This window comes from Nerophis ophidion, linkage group LG13 (assembly GCF_033978795.1).
Source record: "Nerophis ophidion isolate RoL-2023_Sa linkage group LG13, RoL_Noph_v1.0, whole genome shotgun sequence".
Lineage (NCBI taxonomy): Eukaryota > Metazoa > Chordata > Actinopteri > Syngnathiformes > Syngnathidae > Nerophis > Nerophis ophidion.
In genome coordinates, this window is record NC_084623.1 from 22,388,983 (window position 1) to 22,409,172 (window position 20,190).

A 20,190-nucleotide genomic window follows, 5' to 3' on the forward strand; every position below is an offset into this window, starting at 1 on the left:
ATTTAGTAGAGAACATCGACGATAAAGTTCGCAACTATTGGTCGCGTGACATCACGAGTTGCAGGGCTCCACACATATTCACATTGTTTATAACGGGAGCCACCAGCAGTAAGAGCAATTCGGACCGAGAAAGCGACAATTTCCCCATTAATTTGAGCGAGGATGAAAGATTTGTGAATTAGAATATTGATAGTGAAGGACTAGAAAAAAAATAAATAAATAAAGGCGACGGCTCTGGGCGGCGGCAGTGTGAGCGTTTCAGATGTAATTAGACACGTTTACTAGGATAATTCTGGAAGATCCCTTATCTGCTTATTTTTTTAATAGTGTTTTAGCGAGATTTTAGAGATTGTAAAGACATACCTCGAGGTCGGATGGCTGCAGTGAACATGGAGTGTCTCAGAGAGAAGCCGAGGAGCGAAGCTCACAGCTGCCTTTTAAACAGCTGCTGCAGGCCGACGAATAATCCAATGATTTCTCCGGTAAGATATATATCACAATTTCCCCATCCAAACATGCTGGTTGACGTAGAGAAAACATGTTCGCTTGACCGCTCTGTGTTAAAGCTTCACAACAAACAAAGAAACACCGGCTAAAGACAGCTGCAATCCACCGCTTTCCACCAACAGCATTGTTCTTTATAGTCTCCATTATTAAATGAACAAATTGCAAAAGATTCAGCAACACAGATGTCCAAAATAATGTGTATTTATGCCATCAAAGCAGATGACTTCTAGCCGTAACTGGTGCTGAGCTAATATTTCCTGACAGTCAGTGACATCACGCGTACGTGTCATCATTCCGCGACGTTTTCAACAAGAAACTCGGGGGAAATTTAAAATTGCAATTTAGTAAACTAAAAAGGCCGTATTGGCATGTGTTGCAATGTTAATATTTCATCATTGATATATAAACTATCAGACTGCGTGGTTGGTAGTAGTGGGTTTCAGTAGGCCTTTAAGGCCCCTTTGGCCTACAGTGTAAACATAGTCTAAATGCCCAACCTCAACTGGCTCCTTTTAGTGTTGAGTAGAAGTAGAGTTTCCTTGTCTCTCAGCATGAGGAAACTATTTTCAGAAGTTTGTTTTCACCATGTCACAAATGATGCAGTTTACAAAAAAGCAGGTTGTCGTACTGCTATTTCCACCTAAATAAAAAGGGGAAGGCTGCACTTCCTCGACGGTGTTCCAGCCAAACAGGCTCTCATGGTGCGCCCACTACACAGGGGTTGGCACCGTACACCTGGCCGTGCCCAGCTGACCTGGATGTTCCAGATGACATCAACCAGGTCTCTGTCGGACCTCATCGCCAGTCACTTAATGGCCAAGCGAGGTTTCATATGCACCATCTTGTTATTTCAGTTGCGATCCAAAGATCATGACAATATCGAAAAGTAGGAACGTAGATTGAAGGATTAATAATCAGTTTCTTAAACCTTGGACTATTTTGGTTGTATAAGACAAATCCAAAGTAAATGCCGTTTTTCTGTGCGTGATCAGTTCAGTTCAGTTTCAGTTTATTTCGAACATGCATACGATACAATGTAATGCATAACATAATTCCAGTTGTTTCATTATAGCTCGTCCGAAAAGGAGTAGGAAGAAGCAGAGCTTATTTAATCCTACCTCTTTTTATGTCAAAGCAATTTGATCCCGTTTCTTTGTTCTCTGTAACAGAACATCCAACCATCCATTTCCTACCACTTATTTCCTTTGGTGGTCGTGGGGGGGGGCTGGTGCCTATCTCAGCTACAATCGGGCAGAAGACGGTGTAATATGTAATATGGCTTTTATTTTTTTGCGGCTCCAGACAAAATTTGTTTCTGTGTTTTTGGTCCAATATGGCTCTTTCAACATTTTAGGTTGCCGACCCCTGCTCTAGATGTAATAACGTGGATCTCTTGGCTACAGCGTGAGAGTAAAAGCTGCCTGCTCAGAAAGTTTTGGCGGTTGAGGAATGCTATATAAATGTTCGCTTTCAAGCTAAGGCCAAGTTTGTCGCATAAGCCTTTCTTTTTACAAAATTATTCATGACATATGCTGTGTTCCAAAAATAAGTTATATTTAGCACTTATCTTTTTCTACCATATGCCTCAACCGGGCTTTTGGTTTGGGATTTACATTTCTGTTACACCCTCCTGAGAAGCAGTATCTTCTGCAGTGGACATTTGTTGTTGGCTTATTCCTATTGTCAGAGTTTTTCTGTGGAAAAAAAACTTAGACATGTTTCAAAGAACCAAATGTCTGCATTGCGGAGGATATATCTGGATTTTTTTGGGGTCTAAACAGGTAAAAGAAAGTAATATGATACTTTAACAATGTGGTAGGCTCATGTGCTGCACCTGGCTCTTTACACAGCACAAATGTGTCATGCCGTAAACACAACTGTAAAAACAGGCCTTCTTAGTGGTCACCCACAAGTCAACATGTTTAAATGATTAACCTTTTAAACCCCGGGTTAAAGGGGGACACAGAAGAAGACATACAAAATATGGTGAACAATGATTGATCTTGGTATAACGATGTTTTTTACGTATTTGACATACAGTATCTATGCTTCTGGGTAGCAGTGTGTTTGTTTCAGCTGTAAAGGATTAATCCTTGCACTGTTGGACGCGCTAAGAGTTAGTTACTAAACGGTGCCAGGTGTGTGGTATTAGTGTTTTGTGTATGGATTTATCCATGATCCATGCTTTCCACATTTTCTCATTTAAAATCATTGTGGTTTAAATTATTTGGTGTTTTGCTCAAATTCGTTTTACTCAGCTTTTAGCTCACGTTCTAGGACGAAATTTGGATTTCAGATGTAGGTGGGGACACGACTGTCTTGAGTATCAGGGATGTGGCTAAAATCGAAACTAAATTACAAATCATGCATCAAATCATTGGATGCACAGTTTTGATACCAATCATCCACGAGTAGGATAGGCTAATACCAATACCTATACCAATCTTATGTAATAAATGTAAAGTTTAAATGTATTTATGGTGAGTGCTATTGACAGTTTACCAATACTAACACAATATTTAAACTAGTCCCTTATTTTCTTTTCTTCCATCCAATTTTTTGAGCAAAACAAGGTAAACAAAAGCAAAAATTACTATCCACCACTCTTTTAAATCCATTGGTTTTTGCCCTTGAAATCCTCTAGTGTCTTAGGAATCATTACTTGAGTTTATAAACATTAACAAATAAGACCAAATTATTATTTGAGAAAAAACAATTATCGACCAAATCACTATTGTATCGATCATATACTTAACCTACTCTTAGTATCGACATCACATATTTATGGATCGATCTGATATGTGTCGTGTACTGACTGTGACAATGCTGACACACCGACAGTTTTTGTTATATTATCCTCTCTATAACTCGTATTAATCTACTGTACTTGTTAAATTCCTGTTAATAACTGCTCATTTCCATCTACAATTCCTAAACTTTACTAAGCATTTATTTCTTTGTGTTGTTTCAAACTAGCTCAGCGGTTAGCTTAGCTATTAGCATGCCTGCTCCTGCCGTGATAATGGTTCCTCATAATGACACATAAGATACTACAGGGTTCCCGTGAGTCATTAAATTGATTTTGCAAAAAATAAAGGATAAATTGGCATTAAAAGCATTAAATATGATGTTCAAAAGGCATTAAATAATGTGATACAATTGGAATTGTAGGCAAAAATGACAACATTACAAACCACCCGAAAAAAAATGCACTTCAAGATGTTCAGTATTTATTTAAGTGCAATTTTTGCTAACCAATATTGAGAGTGTATTTAATTTTGATGTTTAATTACAATCGGACAAAATATTACAGTAATTAAAAATATGTTTTTGCGTTTGAAAGGCTAACTTGCATTGTTATTATTGCATATTATGATTACATTAGTGCTTGATTTGTCCAGAGTTAATGTAAACTTTTCAACTATTCAAGACTATTATTGTCTATTTTTTGTTTAATAAGGACTATTCTATGCTTTTGACTATTTATAATAATGATAATAATGATTTGAAATGGACATGAGCATTACATTTGTTTTAAGTTGCATTAAAAAAGCATTCATTTTGATTGGCTGATACATGCAGAATCCCTGTACTGAGAAATGGAGTATATTTATATTTATATATATATATATATATATATAAATATATATATATTTATATTTATATATAGTACAAATTTATATTTGCCACGATGGTGGTGATTACAATAACAATGCAATACTTTTTCATAATATGGTCACTACTGCCTAGTTTCTCTTGTTATATTTTTATTTTATTGTTATATTTTTACTCTCATTGTTGTTTTTCATTTTTAGTCTTATTGTAATATGTTTCTATTTGGTTTTCATTTATAACCCCGTGATTTACTTTTTTACTTTTTAAATTCGATGTCAATTCTGTACACTGCTGCTGAAATTTTAATTTTCCTGAGGGAACTCTCCTGAAGGGATCAATAAAGTACTATCTATCAATCTATTAATACTAGCTTAGGCTAACGGCTCCACACTGTGTATGGACATATACGATTAGCTCCTGGAAACTTGTCAGATGAGGGACTAAAAAATGTCTAGTGTCAATCAGAGAGGATCGGTTTTATGACCGGCAATGGCGTTCACGTACTTGTTCATAAAATTTGTCCTACACTGATCGTTGGCCGATGGATCGGCAAATCCCTAGCGGTTATTGCTACAAGCGTCGGTCGCAATCACCAAAGCTATACAGAGGCAAACCAGCTGCCCCCAATACCGGGTTCGGCGTTTTTAAAAGCTTAAAGGCCTACTGAAATGAGATTTTCTTATTTAAACGGGGATAGCAGGTCCATTCTATTTCGCGATATTGCCATAATTTTGCTGAAAGGATTAAGTAAAGAACATCCACGATAAAGTTGGGCACTTTTGGTGCTGACAAAAAAGCCCTGCCTTTACCGGAAGTCGCAGACGATGACATAACAAGTGTGAGGCTCCTCACATATTCACATTGATTTTAATGGGAGCCTCCAACAAAAAGTGCTATTCGGACCGAGAAAACGACAATTTCCCCATTAATTTGAGCGAGGATGAAAGATTCATGTTTGAGGATATTAATGGAGATGGACTAAAAAAAAAAATGAATAAATAAAAACGCGATTGCAATGGGACGGATTCAGATGTTCTTTTGACACATTTACTAGGATAACTCTGGGAAATCCCTTATCTTTCTATTGTGTTGCTAGTGTTTTAGTGAGTTTAACAGTACATGATAGTCGGAGGTGTGTCTCCACGGGTGTCTTGAGGCCAGTGTCTCAGGGGAGTCGACGGCAGATATGGACGGCACAAGCTCATCTGATCTGCGGTAAGAAGCGACTTTTTACCACAATTTTCTCACCGAAACCTGCTGGTTGACATTCGGTCGGGATTCATGTTCGCTTAACCGCTCTGATCCATAGTAAAGTTTCACCTCCGGGAATTTTAAACAAGGAATCACCGTGTGTTTGTGTGGCTAAAGGCTAAAGCTTCCCAACTCCATCTTTCTACTTTGACTTCTCCAATATTAATTGAACAAATTGCAAAAGATTCAGCAACACAGATGTCCAAAATACTGTGTAATTATGCGGTTAAAGCAGAAGACTTTTAGCTGTGTGTGTGTGCAGCGCTCATGTTTCCTAAAAACCTGTGACGTCTTGCGTACACGTCATCATTACACAACATTTTCAAGACGAAACTCCCCGGGAATTTAAAATTGCAATTTAGTAAACTAAAAAGGCCGTATTGGCATGCGTTGCAATGTTAATATTTCATCATTGGTATATAAACTATCAGACTGCGTGGTGGGTAGTAGTGGGTTTCAGTAGGCCTTTAATGATGTCCAACAGGATTGTTAAAAACATGTGTGTTGCGGTAACTGGTTTATAAGACACACGTAAACTCACACAGGAGCACAAGCCTTTAAGGAGATTTGTCTGTAATGTGCTTTTCGGCCCGCACTGGCAAGCCATAGGTCAGCCGGAGAAGGAGACGGGGTGCAGAGAGGCGGCAGAAAGGTAGGAGGGAGGGGAGTCCTTGTTAACATGCTCTTTGTGTCGGCTCTCATCGCCGTCTCATGGAAGCGTGGAGGTCCTGATCAGAATGATTAGTTGCTGGGAGAGGGAAAAACAAAGAGGAAAGGCACAAAGAGGAAGCTGGATTTTTAAACGCAATCTGGATCAGCATTTCAAGGAGAATCTTCAAGGGGGAAAGCATTCTGAAAGGTGGGGTGTCGCTCATAGGAGGGAAGGTGGGGTCCCGAGACGGTGGGGGCAGATGTAGTGAATGCAGGCACTGGCAGGAGGCCAAGCCGCTAAGCCCCGGCAGCTCGTTAGCCTCTGTGTTACTGACCTAATAGACCGCAAGCCCCTTCTCCCTTCCACCCCATTTGCTGCACCCTCTCCCAGTCAAACCAGCTGACGGCTGCAGTTCAACTTAGCGGCCTCTAGAGGCATACATCCCTCTTTGCTTGGCTTGTTTCAGCCATTTTAAAAGACTTACTGAAACCCACCACTACCGACCACACAGTCTGATAGTTTATGTATCAATGATGAAATATTAACATTGCAACACATGCCAATACGGCCTTTTTAGTTTACTAAATTACGGTCATTCCTTGTTTAAAAATCCTGGAGGTGAAACTTTACTGTGGATCAGAGCGTGATCAAGCGAACATGGATCCAGACCACTTGTCAACCGGCAGGTTTCGGTGAGAAAATTTTGGTTAAAAAGTCGCTTCTTACCGGAGAAAAGCTGAGCTTGTGCCGTCCATAACTGCCGTCGACTTCCCTGAGACACTGCGCGTCAACACACCCGTGGAGACACACCTCTGACTGTCAGGTACTATTTAACTCACTAAAACACTAGCAACACAATAGAAAGATAAATAATTTCCCAGAATTATCCTAGTAAATGTCTCTAAAAACATCGGAATCCGTCCCAATTTTTTTATTTTTAACTTATTTATTTTTCTAGTCCGTCGCTATAAATATCCTCAAACACGAATCTTTCATCCTTGCTCAAATTAATGGGGAAATTGTAATTTTCTCGGTCCAAATAGCACTTTTTGTTGGAGGCTCCCATTAAAATCAATGTGAATATGTAAGGAGCCCCCACACTTGTGACGTCATCGTCTCCGACTTCCGGTAGAGGCAGGGCTTTTCTCTTAGCACCGAAAGTTGCCAACTTTATTGTGGATGTTCTCTACTAAATCCTTTCAGCAAAAATATGGCAATATCGCGAAATGATCAAGTATTACACATAGAATGGACCTGCTATCCCCGTTTAAATAAGAAAATCTAATTTCAGTAGGCCTTTAGATCATTTATCAGAGGCTGCTGGCATGATTGTTGCTATGGTAATTGCCATTTATCGCTTGCATCACGATGCTATATCATCCACGTAACGAGAAGGTAAAAGCTAAACCAAACTATTTTCTTTAACTTACACACAGCTGGGGATAGGTTGATTGGCAGCAATAAATCGGCCTTAGTGTGTGAATGTGAGTGTCTATCTGTGTTGACTCTGCAATGAGGTGGCGACTTGTCAAGGGTGTACACCGCCTTCCGCCCGAATGCAGCTGAGATAGGCTCCAGCACCCCCGCGAACCCAAAAGTGACAAGCGGTAGAAAATGGATGGATGGATGGAAGACAATTCAAACAACAATGGCTTCAATGTTGTAAAGGAGCAAGCATTTGTCATGAATAAAACAAAACACTAACTTATATTGTTTGAAAGCCAACAATGAGCCTTTTCAGCAATACATTTAATCTTCCGCTAAAACTCAACAAACAAGCAGATTTTCACATTTGACCATCGTCTCCTTTTTACTTTGCTACAACGATAATTTTTTAAATCTATTTCTGACACACTACCATTTCACCATATTTATACTTCATTTTATACTACAACTACTACTATGTTTATACTACCAGTACTACTACTACAACATTTAAACCACCTTTTATATTACTACTACTATTATGTATATAGTATCAATACTACCGTACTACTACTATATGTATACTACCATTTATACTACAAATACTACTACCTACTACTACAATTATACTACTGTTTATTAGGGCTGTGAATCCTTGGGGACCACACAATTTGATTCTTGGGGGTAAAGATTTGATTCAGAATTATCAATTCAAAATCTATAGTTTTTTAATAACATTGGTTGCCAGTCATATGATTAACTACATTCCTCTATGAAATAACAACTCTGATAAATGTATATATTACTTAAAAGAAAAAAAAATTCTACCCGAACATTTAATAATGTCAAATACAAATAAAGCAACAAAAGAAGTATCCTACACTTCTCTTTTCGAAAGTAAATCTGAGGATCTACATCAATAATGTTATTTATTTGTGTGGCTGGACAGGACAGATTAAAATGAAAATATATTAAAAAAAATGTATTTAGGATTTTTTTTAATCGATTAAGCATTGTTACAAGTATGAAGCGTGGTTTAGTCGAACATTCTTTTTTTTGATACCCCTACTTTTTATACTACCACTATATTTATACTATTTTTTACACTACAACTACTTCTATGTTTATACTACCCTTTATACTACTTCTATGTTCATACTACCATTTATACTACTTCTACTACTTCTAGTGATACCAAAGACTATAAAAATTGGACCCATTACCTCCCTGCTTGGCACTCAGCCTCAAAGGTTGGAATTGGGGTTTAAATCACCAAAAATGATTCCCGGGCGTGGCCACCACTGCTGCTCACTGCTCACCTCACCTCCCACGGGTTGATCAAGGGTGATGGGTCAAATGCAGAGAATAATTTCGACACACTTAGTGTGTGTGTGACAATCATTGGTATTTTAACTTTCTATGTTTATGCTACCATTTATACTAGGGTTGTCCCGATCCGATATTTGGATCGGATTGGCCGCCGATATTTGCCAAAAAATGCGTATTGGCAAGGCATGGGAAAATGCCGATCAGATCCAGTTTTTAAAAAAAACCCGGTCCATGTTTTCCAGCGCACCGATTTAAATAATACATTCCACTCTTTTGCTGCCCCCTACGCTCCATTCCGCATTTTCCAGCACACCTTCAACACATCCACAGGTCTGTGTTCTAACCGTTAAGACGGCCTTGTTTTTTTTTTTTTTAAGTTTACACTTGTTCAAGAGCAAGTATTGATGCTGAGTTATATACATTTTATCCCACTCAGGTTTTGTGTGTTTTGCTTTTTTTAATATTGTTTACAGCATTATTTGCACTTTATACTGTACAATTTGTTACTGTTTAATGATGCCATTTCTGTTTGTCATGTATCATTTTTGATATTTTGTGATTATCCTTGATTACCAACCAAACTCACCTAAATCAGCTGGCTAGTTGTTATCAAGAGTACTAAAACCCTTTTCAACATGAATCTGACAACTAAGGAGGCCAAATAACTTTAAACTTTAATACATGCTCGGATAGGCCAGTATCGGTATCGGATTGGAAGTGCAAAAACAATATCGGTATCGGATCGGAAGTGCAAAAACCTGGATCGGGACATCCCTAATTCATGCTATTTTTACTACTACTACTACTACTACTACTATGTTTATACTACCATTTATACTACTATATTTAAAGTACTCGTTATACTACTTACTACTACTATTACCACTACTACATCTACACCACCATTAACTATTTAAGTTTGTTTGTTTATGATGTGCAGCACGCGTGCGCAGTGCTTAACGCTCATGCTTCACATCGAAATGGTCCTTGGTTCGATTCCCAGGCTCGGGATCTTTTTGTGTGGAGTTAGCATGTTCTCCGCGTGACTGTGTGGGTTCTCTCCGGGTACTCCGACTTCCTCCCTAGCGTGTGAATGCGAGTGTGATTGATTGTCTGTTTAGGGAGCGACTTGTCCAGGTGTTCCGCCCTATTTTTATCCAGCTCCCACTCGCGACCTCAAAAAGCGGTAGAAAAATGGATGGAGGGCTATCTGTTTTACGGATGAACAATTACCGTTATAATAGTAAACTTTGGTAAAATTCCCAAAATTGTTATTATCGTAGAAATGTGATTGATTACTCGGTGAACTCACGGTGATGCTGCTAATTTCACAAACCAGCTCAAATGTGTACGTGAATAGAAGACACATTAACGTTTCAAAAATAAAACTTGGTTAAAATATTTCAGTGTGTGTATAAGTATTTTGTGAGCACTTTCAACAATACCGTGATGATAATAGAAGGGATCATTTTGTTGGAAATAACTGATATGAAATGTTCCTATTGCTATATCCCTGGTCTGTTATTAGCAAGCCTTAAAAAGGGGCCAAGACGTTTCACATAGAGCTAGTGATGCTTATTAAGCACCTTTTAATGTACCTTGGTTGAGATAGGCTGCAGCCCCCACCGCAACCACGTAAGGGACAAGCGGTAGGAAATGGATGGATGGGTGGATGGATAATGTCCCTTGTCATCCCTTATTTTACCTATTCTATTGCATTTCAATTGCTTTCCACTGGAGCTGGATTGTAGTGTTTTAAAAAGCGACTAAAGCCCCAGTCTGCATCAGTCAGCAAGGGCCTTTATTTGGGTAAGGGGTAGGTAGATCCTATCGGATCGTCTGGCTTTCGGCAGGTTTTTTTGTCCACCAAACCCTCAAGAACTTCAAAGAAATTTTAAATCCCCATCTTACTGTGTCCAACTTTAGCATCGGTGGCCTTGCTTGTGAAGTTCAACAACCCTGCTAAAGACAAAAAGCCAGTCTGCTTTTGCACACAGGATGTGATGAAAGACCGAAAATGACATTGAGGCCAAACTAACATCTAAAAGTTGGTCTTTTCTTGTAATTTAGTCAAGTCATTTACAAAAAGGTAAACATGGTGGGCTATAAGCTACTAGGAGCAGGCAGCTACACAACAGCTGAGCACTAAATAGCACACAAGCTAGACACATGTAATAAGTGTAATTTGAAAATATAAACAAGTATCAAATAATTATAGTTACATAACACTTCCCAAATTTGCCAAGGCAGAAGTCTATTGGAAAGTATCCAGTAACAATCGTGTTCGCATATTCTACTTACTGTGTCATGAGCTTTGACTTAAAGAATCATTGTGGCCACTAGGTGTCGCCATAAAAAAACAACTACCACTCCACTACCACTTAATGAACGCATACTGTATATCTATTCCAGACGGTTTATAACAAATAATGTTTTCATACCTACCATATATGTAACAAGAACATTTTATATACTGGTTTTAATCATTATCATGGTATTGTTGAATATGCTCAAAAATGTCAGGATGGGGGGGTTAACGTGGCTTACTACAAAGATTGTTCTCCCGGGATGCAATCGGACTGTAATGGACACGGCTTGAAGGTAGGAACCTTATTTAATCTTGGCTATCAAAAAAAGGAACAGACAAAAAGACACACGAGGCGAAAACCCAACTTAAACAGAACTTTGGACAAGAAACACAACTCACTAAACTGTGGCATGAATAAAAAAAACTTACTTGGCAGGAAAACGAGCAGCATGAACTGTGGCGTGGAAACTAGCAAAAACTGTCAACACAGGGCAATGTCACCAGCCCGACTGACGGACAAACACTGGCTTGAATACTGGTTTCTTGATTAGAGACTGGTGTGTCCCAATTGCAAGAGTCAAGTTAAAATCATCACAAAAACAGGAAGTAATGGAGTCCAAAAACTAACAAAACATAATCCAGATCACAGAACATGACAAAACAGTACTTTTATGCACAATACAATCTTATAACCAAGCTTAATTTTTTAAAATGCATAAATAAATAAATAGACACACGTTCCTATACTTTTCGTGGCAGAAGAAACATTAGATATAGTTTAGCCTTTTAAGAGCCATCCCAGGAGGCACAAGACTTTATAACAACTTTGAGAACTTGTTGAATTAGATCCTAAAGTTGAGTAACTCAAACATAACGTTGAAACAACTTCAACTTCACATTGCCCAAACAATATTCCACAACACAAATACAACGTAGAAACGGCATACTTTTTGACGACGTCTCTTCAATGTCAGGTTGTGACATTGATTTGACCATCGAAATGTGTTCATTTCCCAACAAACAAAGTGAATACAACGTTGGACACGAACAATTTCCAAATATAACTATTTTGCAACCTTGTTTACAAGGCAGGTTTAAAGGACATGTATGTATAATCAACGTTGTATCAATGTCTTGTGCCTACTGGGATATTATTGTTATTTTAGTTGTGTGAATATGTTTCTCATCTTCCGTTTTAAACTGCAAAGGTTTCAGAGTGCTTCTAGTTTATAAAGATAGCTAATGATTAGCGGACGAGGTGGCAGCTAGCTATCAGTGCGCTAGTTACCGGCTAGAGATAATGAAATATGCAGCATCAATGTGCCGAGAGCTTATCAAAGTGCAATAGTCACGGTTTTACAGTAGTTAACATTTTAAACTGTATTAATAACGGTCTGTTTGTTTTTAATCCCGTTAGATGTTATGTCCCTATACCTTTTGCTCTTGCTTTGAGTAATTTCACTTGATCAATCATTTTCTAACATTCTGCACTACAAATGGCACATCATACATCACATTCACCCATTCACACAAGGTTATATATTATTCATGTTGATGTCATATCGAATCATTATCGGTATTGGCCAATATTGAAGGCTCCACACTGCAAAAACTGAAATCTTAGTAAGATTAAATATATCGAATAAGGGTAATTTTTGCTTATTTTCTGTCCGATAAGATAATTTTTCTCACTAAGCAGATTTTATGTTAGAGTGTTTTACCTGTTTTAAGGGTTTTGATCCAAAACGATCTCAGTAAGATATTACAGCTTGTTGCTGAGATTTTATGACCTATAATGAGTAAAACATGCCTGAAACTGTTGCAAAGCTATACCATCAACACTCACAAGTATAAAACTATTTTTTTAAGTAATAATTTCTTATTTCAGGCATAAAAAAAACAAACCATGGGTTTGACACAATTGTGTCTCATCATTAAAACAGATGACAGCCAAATGGACTTTGCTCTTTTATTTTCACTGAAACAATAGAAAATACGTACTCATATAGTAGTACAGTTGGCGTAGTACGGTAAACTGACAGTTAATATTTAAACATTTAAAATGTGACATTTCTAACGATTTTAAACAGAAATAGTTCATGCACATTCAGCTAAATTCTTCAAAATAACAATTAAAAATATTTTGGCCGGGGGCCAGGCTGTTTATATGCGCACTAATTGACTGAAAGAGCATGCACTTGGTGTGATGATGTCATGTCATTGATGGAAAAATGCATTTACCTGAGCGGCTAGGAGACCACGAGAGTAACAAGTGGTTGCCTTGTTGCCTTTCCATTAGGAACAGTAAATTAGTTTTTAGTATAAGTTTGCTGGTTTCAAGAAATGTAATACCGAGCGCACAACATTATGTCAAGATAATGGCATTAGCCTTTATTTAATTTAAGAATATTTTTCAACATATTGAGCAAAAAGGTCTAATTTTTTTATTCTACCAAGAAAAGTGCACTTGTTATTAGTGAGAGAATACTTATTTTAAGGTATTTTGGGGTTCATTGAAGTTAGCTAATATTACTTATATTAGTAATTTAACCCACTTCTCCAAAGGGTGGAGGACAGAGTAAAACAACTTGCACTGAGCCTAGTCTATAAAATCCGCTACACCTCCCTGATACCGAAGCACATGTCAAACTACTTCTTTAACGTAATTGACCGCCATAACCACACCAGGGGGAGCTCCACAAACCAAGTTAAACCCAGATTCCGATCTAACAAATGTCTTAACTCATTCTCTTTCTATGCCACATCAATGTGGAATACACTCCCAATAGGTGTAATAGTAAGTGCATCTCTATATTCCTTCAAAACCGCTCTAAACAACACCTCCAGGCAACTTCAACCCTTTACTAATACCCTCCTCCATTCCCATACCATGTCCCCGGATTATAAATAACCTAATGTAAATAATCAAATGTACTTCTAATGTATTGCCTTGTTCTTATGATATCTGAACTCACTATGTTCTCTGCTGGTTGTACATATCCTACTAAGTAAGACCTACACTGTTTCAATGTCCATTTCTCTGTTGATGCAATTGTTGATGACTGAAGTACTGATATCAACCAAAGCTCCTCATCCCACCCCCCGGATTGTAAATAATGTAAATAATTCAATGTATGTACTATGATGTTTAACCTGTGTGATGACTGTATTATGCTGATAGTATATATTTGTACTATGAATTGATTAACGTGGACCCCGACTTAAACAAGTTGAAAAACTTATTCGGGTGTTACCATTTAGTGGTCAATTGTACGGAATATGTAGTGAACTGTGCAATCTACTAATAAAACTATCAATCAATCAATCAATCAAACTTGTTTTGGAAAGTCTTGACAAGCCAAATTTTCTTGTTCTATTGGCAGATAATTTTGCTTAGTTCAAATAAAATACCCCTCATTTCTGTTTATTTTTTTCTTGTTTTTGAACACTGACTTTTTGCATTGCAATACCGGTAAGTGAAAGAGTTGTATCGAGACATCCCTAGTTTAATAACATAGTGTTAAACTTTTGAACAACTTCAGTTTAAATCCCTGCCCATCACATGTCTTCTTTTTTGCATTTTGATCCTCTCCTTCTTCTACAATCTGGTCACCAGTGCAAAATATAAGTCCTTATAATTTTCCAGCGATTGTTCAGGAGTGCAGTCCTCAAGTACAGAGCAGCAGAAGGGATGGGAGTAAATTCATGACTCATTGAGCTTTAGAAGGACTTCAGTGCTCTTCATTGTGTTTTACAGAGTAAGCCTGAGGCACGTAGCAAATCACGCTACCAAGAACATGTTTTTCCAACCAGATGAGTGCAGTGAAAATTCCGGCTCGGCCTTCACAAAATAAATTGGAAAAAAGCGGCGATCCCGATTCACACAAACATGCAATCTAATTTGTAAATGACCGCAACTGAACAGTCTGCATCATTGTACCCGAGGACTGGCATGGCATTAAGGTCTTGGTTCCGAGCAGGAAAATCACATTTTGTGCCCCATTTCTAACCTTGTTCCTCTCTCTTTGTAGCTACTTCAAATAGCACAATGGAGGGGATCGACAACCAGGAGGGCGGAGTCTGCAAGACCAAGTCCATGAAGATGATCATGAGAGTAGGACAAAGTGAGTACTCAAACATAATTACTGTGTGCGTTGTGTCAGACAATTGTGCATAGAAACATCACCAAATGGAACAACTGAATAAGAGCTCGAGTGACAGTCGGGCTCTTACATCTTACAGTCGGGATGGGATTCATTGGGCCCTATTCCTGGGAGGAAAAAGGGTGGCTAATCATTTTGCAAAGCAGTTTGCTGAAAATGATGGAAAGCGCCACTTTTTTTAAGTTTTAAGACATTCAAAATTCTACTGCCGTCCGGTGGTTTAAGTGGATAGTGCACCCTCCACAATTCGTTTCATGTGTCAGGTAAACCGCGACGAATGGGGCCATATGAATCCTCTTCATACTGTAATAAACCCCATCCTAATTCAAAGTACTGCAATAATTATTTCCCGATGTGCTGCTGAGTCTCGTATTTTTTAAATCAGCAAAACTGTTTTAAAAATATCTAAAAAGGTTAAGACTCAAGATTCAACGCATTTTATGTGGACCATGTGGACTCATTTGGAGTCTTTCTTGTGCTTTCTATTATGGAAGTTTGTAAAGTGAAACTGTAGAGGAGTGATCACATTACAGTCGGCTATTGTGTGTAAACACTGATGCCATTATTATTCATAAACCGGGCTGCCCCTCCCTATACGTAGATGAGGTGCTGTGTGTAGGCCCCGCATATTCGTGGAGGGCTCAGTTTCAAGTAAAAAGCACAAGTAAAAAGTCAATTAATGAATGACAGGACGTATCATTTGATATTTTACTGCAAATGTATTGCTAGACCCTTCCTGCTCAGTTACTGAGTGATTTCAGTAATGACAAATGTCCCCAAACATCTCTACTGTCCCAACTGGCTGAGCTGCTAAATAATCGTAACCTGGGGCGTTGATTTGTCTGGAACATATGCAAATTCATGTTTTAATTATGTTAAATTAGTTTTTTTGCACTCAATAAATACATTATTGAAAGTGTCTTTCTCATTAATTTGTTTTAGTACAAAACATATGTCAAATGAAATTCAAGTTTGGTTATAGAAGTATAAAAATCTTTTTACATAAATTAAAAAAGTGTTATGGTTTTTTGTTACAAGGGGGTTCCAAATAAAATTCTGCTTAGGGCCCTAATTTAGTCAGTTTATAATGATTATGATTTATAAAAAGGGCATCATAGTTAATAATAAAAATAATGGCATTAGGTTATTCCATCAAACTGGTTTGTTGTAACTCAAAATACATTTATATTCATGTTTTTTTCCAACCCTGAACTTGATAACATACATATTGAACTATCCATCCATTTTCTACCGCTTGTCCCTTTTGGACTACGATATTTTCCGAGCTTCGGATCCCACTGGTTTTTGTTTTAATTGGAGAAGAAATTAATATGTTTACATATATTAGCCGCATCAGATTTTAAGCCGCAAATATATACCCGTACGAAATAATTTATAAAGGTTTTTTTACATACCTTAACTGTTTCCAAACGGTGCCTGTAACACGGCAGTAAAACTGCTGGTCCAAAAAAACAGTAGTCATCGTCATGCGGAACCTAACTCTCCAATCAGCTAACACTTTGGTAAATTTACTATTATGAAAAAAAACCCAAAAGAATACTATTGTAAGTTAATAATACTAACACAGGCACTTGTAAACATGTTAGCATATTCGCCAGTCCTAACAACGTTAGCTTAGTTACATTATGATAGCACATACAAATATGCTTGAAAACATTCCTACAGACATCACACATGGGACAGTTTAGTAAGTATGAGTTGTATTGAACATATTCTTTCAAGCAGAAACGCTAAAGTCCGGTTCATGGCACAAAACAGGAAGTGCATTTTCAACCAGCAGCACCTGCAGTGAGTGAACTCGTCCAAAATATGGCACCATAGCACAAACAATAACACACCTTTTCAGTGTCTTTGTCCGTGTTGTTTGAAAAATTTCTGTTGAATACAAAACAATATGGGGGTTAGCGAAGAAAAATCCATAAATTAGCGGCACTGTTTTATAAGCCGCAGGGTTCAAAGTGTTGGAAATAAGTAGCGGCTATAGTACAGGAAAGACGATATTCAAAATGTGTATTAGACCAACTCAGGCAACTTTCTTTCATTTCCCGATGTGACTAATTTAACTGAAAGTAACAGGGACTGAAAGTAAAAGGAGTGAGTTTTTCGGAAAGAATGAGAAATTATAGTTAAAAATTGTGTTAGCAGCCGCCTGTCTAAAGTGTGGTGGCTGCTTGGCATTAGCGGCCACAAACATTTCCCCCGTAGAAAAAAGTGATTTTACAAACATTGCCTATAGCAGCCACACACTTAAGAACAGATTTTGACACTGATACACATTGCTGTTATTTGTGTAGCATTGTTGATGTTATGTGCTAGCTGATATGCTAACTCATTCAAGTTCAAGTTCAACTCAACAATAATGTACTTATGAGCTCGGCACACATTCATAAAGCCAAGTAATATATTCTACAGTGTCCCAAGCTTGCTCTTTGATCGGGGTGTCTGTAGCAAGTCCCCCTAAACAACGTCTTACAGTCCTAACTCTTCTCAACGACATCGACATTTCTGTTGCCAAATCACATGAGCAAAATAAAAAACATGTGGCTGCAAAATCAAGACGGCCGAACATTCAAATTGGCTTCCTGCCCGTGTATAGTGGTCACAAGTTTGATTTATATAATAAAATGAATGAAATAGGTTTATTTCGGTCATTGAATCAATCAACAATTTTGTGTGGTCACTTTTACAGTACAGGTAATACTTAAACAATCATACACATACACACACAAAAGAAAAGAAAAGAAAAAGAATGAAATGGAATAGGCTGAAGCCAAAGTTTATATTTGCCTATCCTATTCCTTCACTGAAAATTAGATTGCCCGGAACATAACATCCACATATAAGTTATGCTAATAGCATGTGGACATCACGCTTAGGTTGTTTGCGTGAATATGACACTTTTTACGTTTTAAACGTATCAAACAGTTGTTTTACAGGAGAAATGTACAAAAATAAATTCCATGGATATTTTGTAATGTAGCACAAAGAGTGTTAACACAATGCTAACTGTCAACGTGATATTAGCATAAATGCTATGTTGCTACATACCTTTATTACCTTTTGACAGTGATTCAACAATTATTATTTTTTTTAAACCTACACATGGAAAATGATAAATGATAAAAATATACAGCAATGTTAATCTTACCTTTTTATCTTATTTCCATGGCCTGCTGAGAATGTGAATGATGCAGCTTCCTGTGTACCATGTGACCTGTGGAATATTCCACATCTATTAGAGGGGTGTAAAGTGTTAGGGTCATGAGTTAGTTTTGTCGTTTTTTTAAATAAAGTATAGTTGGGATAAACAGTAACATACATATGTTAACAATAACGAAACATGCTTTTAATGTAGTTTAAGTTAACCATTTAAATTGTATCTGTTAAAAGTCAGGGCAGCACGGTTTGACAGGGGTTAGTGCATGTGCCTCACAATACAAAGGTCCTGAGTAGTCCTGGGTTCAATCCCGGGCTCGGGATCTTTCTGTGTGGAGTTTGCATGTCCTCCCCGTGACTGCATGGGTTCCCCCCGGGTACTCCGGCTTCCTCCCACCTCCAAAGACATGCACCTGGGGAAAGGTTGATTGGAAACACTAAATTGGTCCTAGTGTGTGAATGTGAGTGTGAATGTTGTCTGTCTATCTGTGTTGACCCTGCAATGAGGTGGCGTCTTGTCCAGGGTGTACACCGCCTTCCGCCCAATTGTAGCTGAGAGACCCGAAAAAAGGGACAAACGGTAGAAAATGGATGAATGGATGGATTTTAAAAGTCATTCAGGTCAAAGTACAGGACATTTATTTTAGTGTACATTTCCAAATGTTATTTCCTCGGGACGCAAATGACCCCAATTGGGTGGAATGGTCCATATAGTTGACAATAATAAAGTTAATAGTTAAAGTACAAATGATTGTCACACACACACTAGGTGTGGGGAAATCTATCCCTCTGCATTTGACCCATCCCCTTGATCCCCCCCTGGGAGGTGGGGGGAGCAGTGAGCAGCAGCAGTGGCCACGCCCGGGAATCATTTTGGTGATGCGATTGTGACATGAAAAGGTGAATCATCCATACAACTTAATGTCTGTGTATCTTGTATTTTTAGACCCTTCAGACCCCGTTTCACCCAAAGACAACCCCACCAAGGTGCCCAACTCTCCTAAACACCCAGACAGCAAGGACACCCAAAAAAACAATGAAGTTCTGGAGAAGCCAGGTGAGACCATATGCTGTCTTCTACGCTAGCTATTACTACCTGCTTTCAAGGACTTTAAAACGCATCGTCATGGTTGTCCCACCTCATTTAGTGCACAGCTTAACGGTCTTGAAATGTTTATTATTCAACCAAATCATTTGCAATGCTATCGTATGAGCTACGCCTTGTCAGCTGCTGGCAGGAGCATATGGGCGTCCGTGCAGATGAGTCGTTGTTTTGGACTACGCTGCCATCTTCTATCAACACTCATGTCAGTGCTGCGGCAGATAAAGCGCTTTTAGTGCCTCAAGAGATCGGCACAGGACAGGGAAACCAGGGAGCACCTGTTCAATGAAGGAAATGGCACACCTTGCCTTCTGTGCTGAATAAAAAAACAGTAGTAGGAGTCAGAACACACACGTGGAAGTGATGTTCCACATCAGTGGTTCTTAAACATTACCACTTCAAAAACAACTTGGTTTCCCAAGTACTACCATAATGACCAACATTAAACTACAGTAACATAGTAGGTCTAAGTATTCATTGAAAACAAAGCAGATGTTTTATGCAAAGGCCTACTGAAACCCAGTACTACCGGCCACGCAGTCTGATAGTTTATAAATCAATGGTGAAATATTAACATTGCAACACATGCCAATACGGCCGTTTTAGTTTACTAAATTACAATTTTGAATTTCCCGCAGAGTTTCTTGTTGAAAACGTCGCG

General features: G+C 38.2%; 1 protein-coding gene across 1 annotated transcript in view; it reads left to right on the plus strand.

The window, feature by feature from the left end:
• Positions 1-20,190, plus strand: part of efnb2a (ephrin-B2a) — a 90,752-nt gene that overhangs the window by 55,197 nt on the left and 15,365 nt on the right. The window contains 2 exon segments of the mRNA XM_061918615.1: positions 15,119-15,211; positions 19,374-19,484. Coding sequence (XP_061774599.1) covers positions 15,119-15,211; positions 19,374-19,484 — 204 coding nt within the window.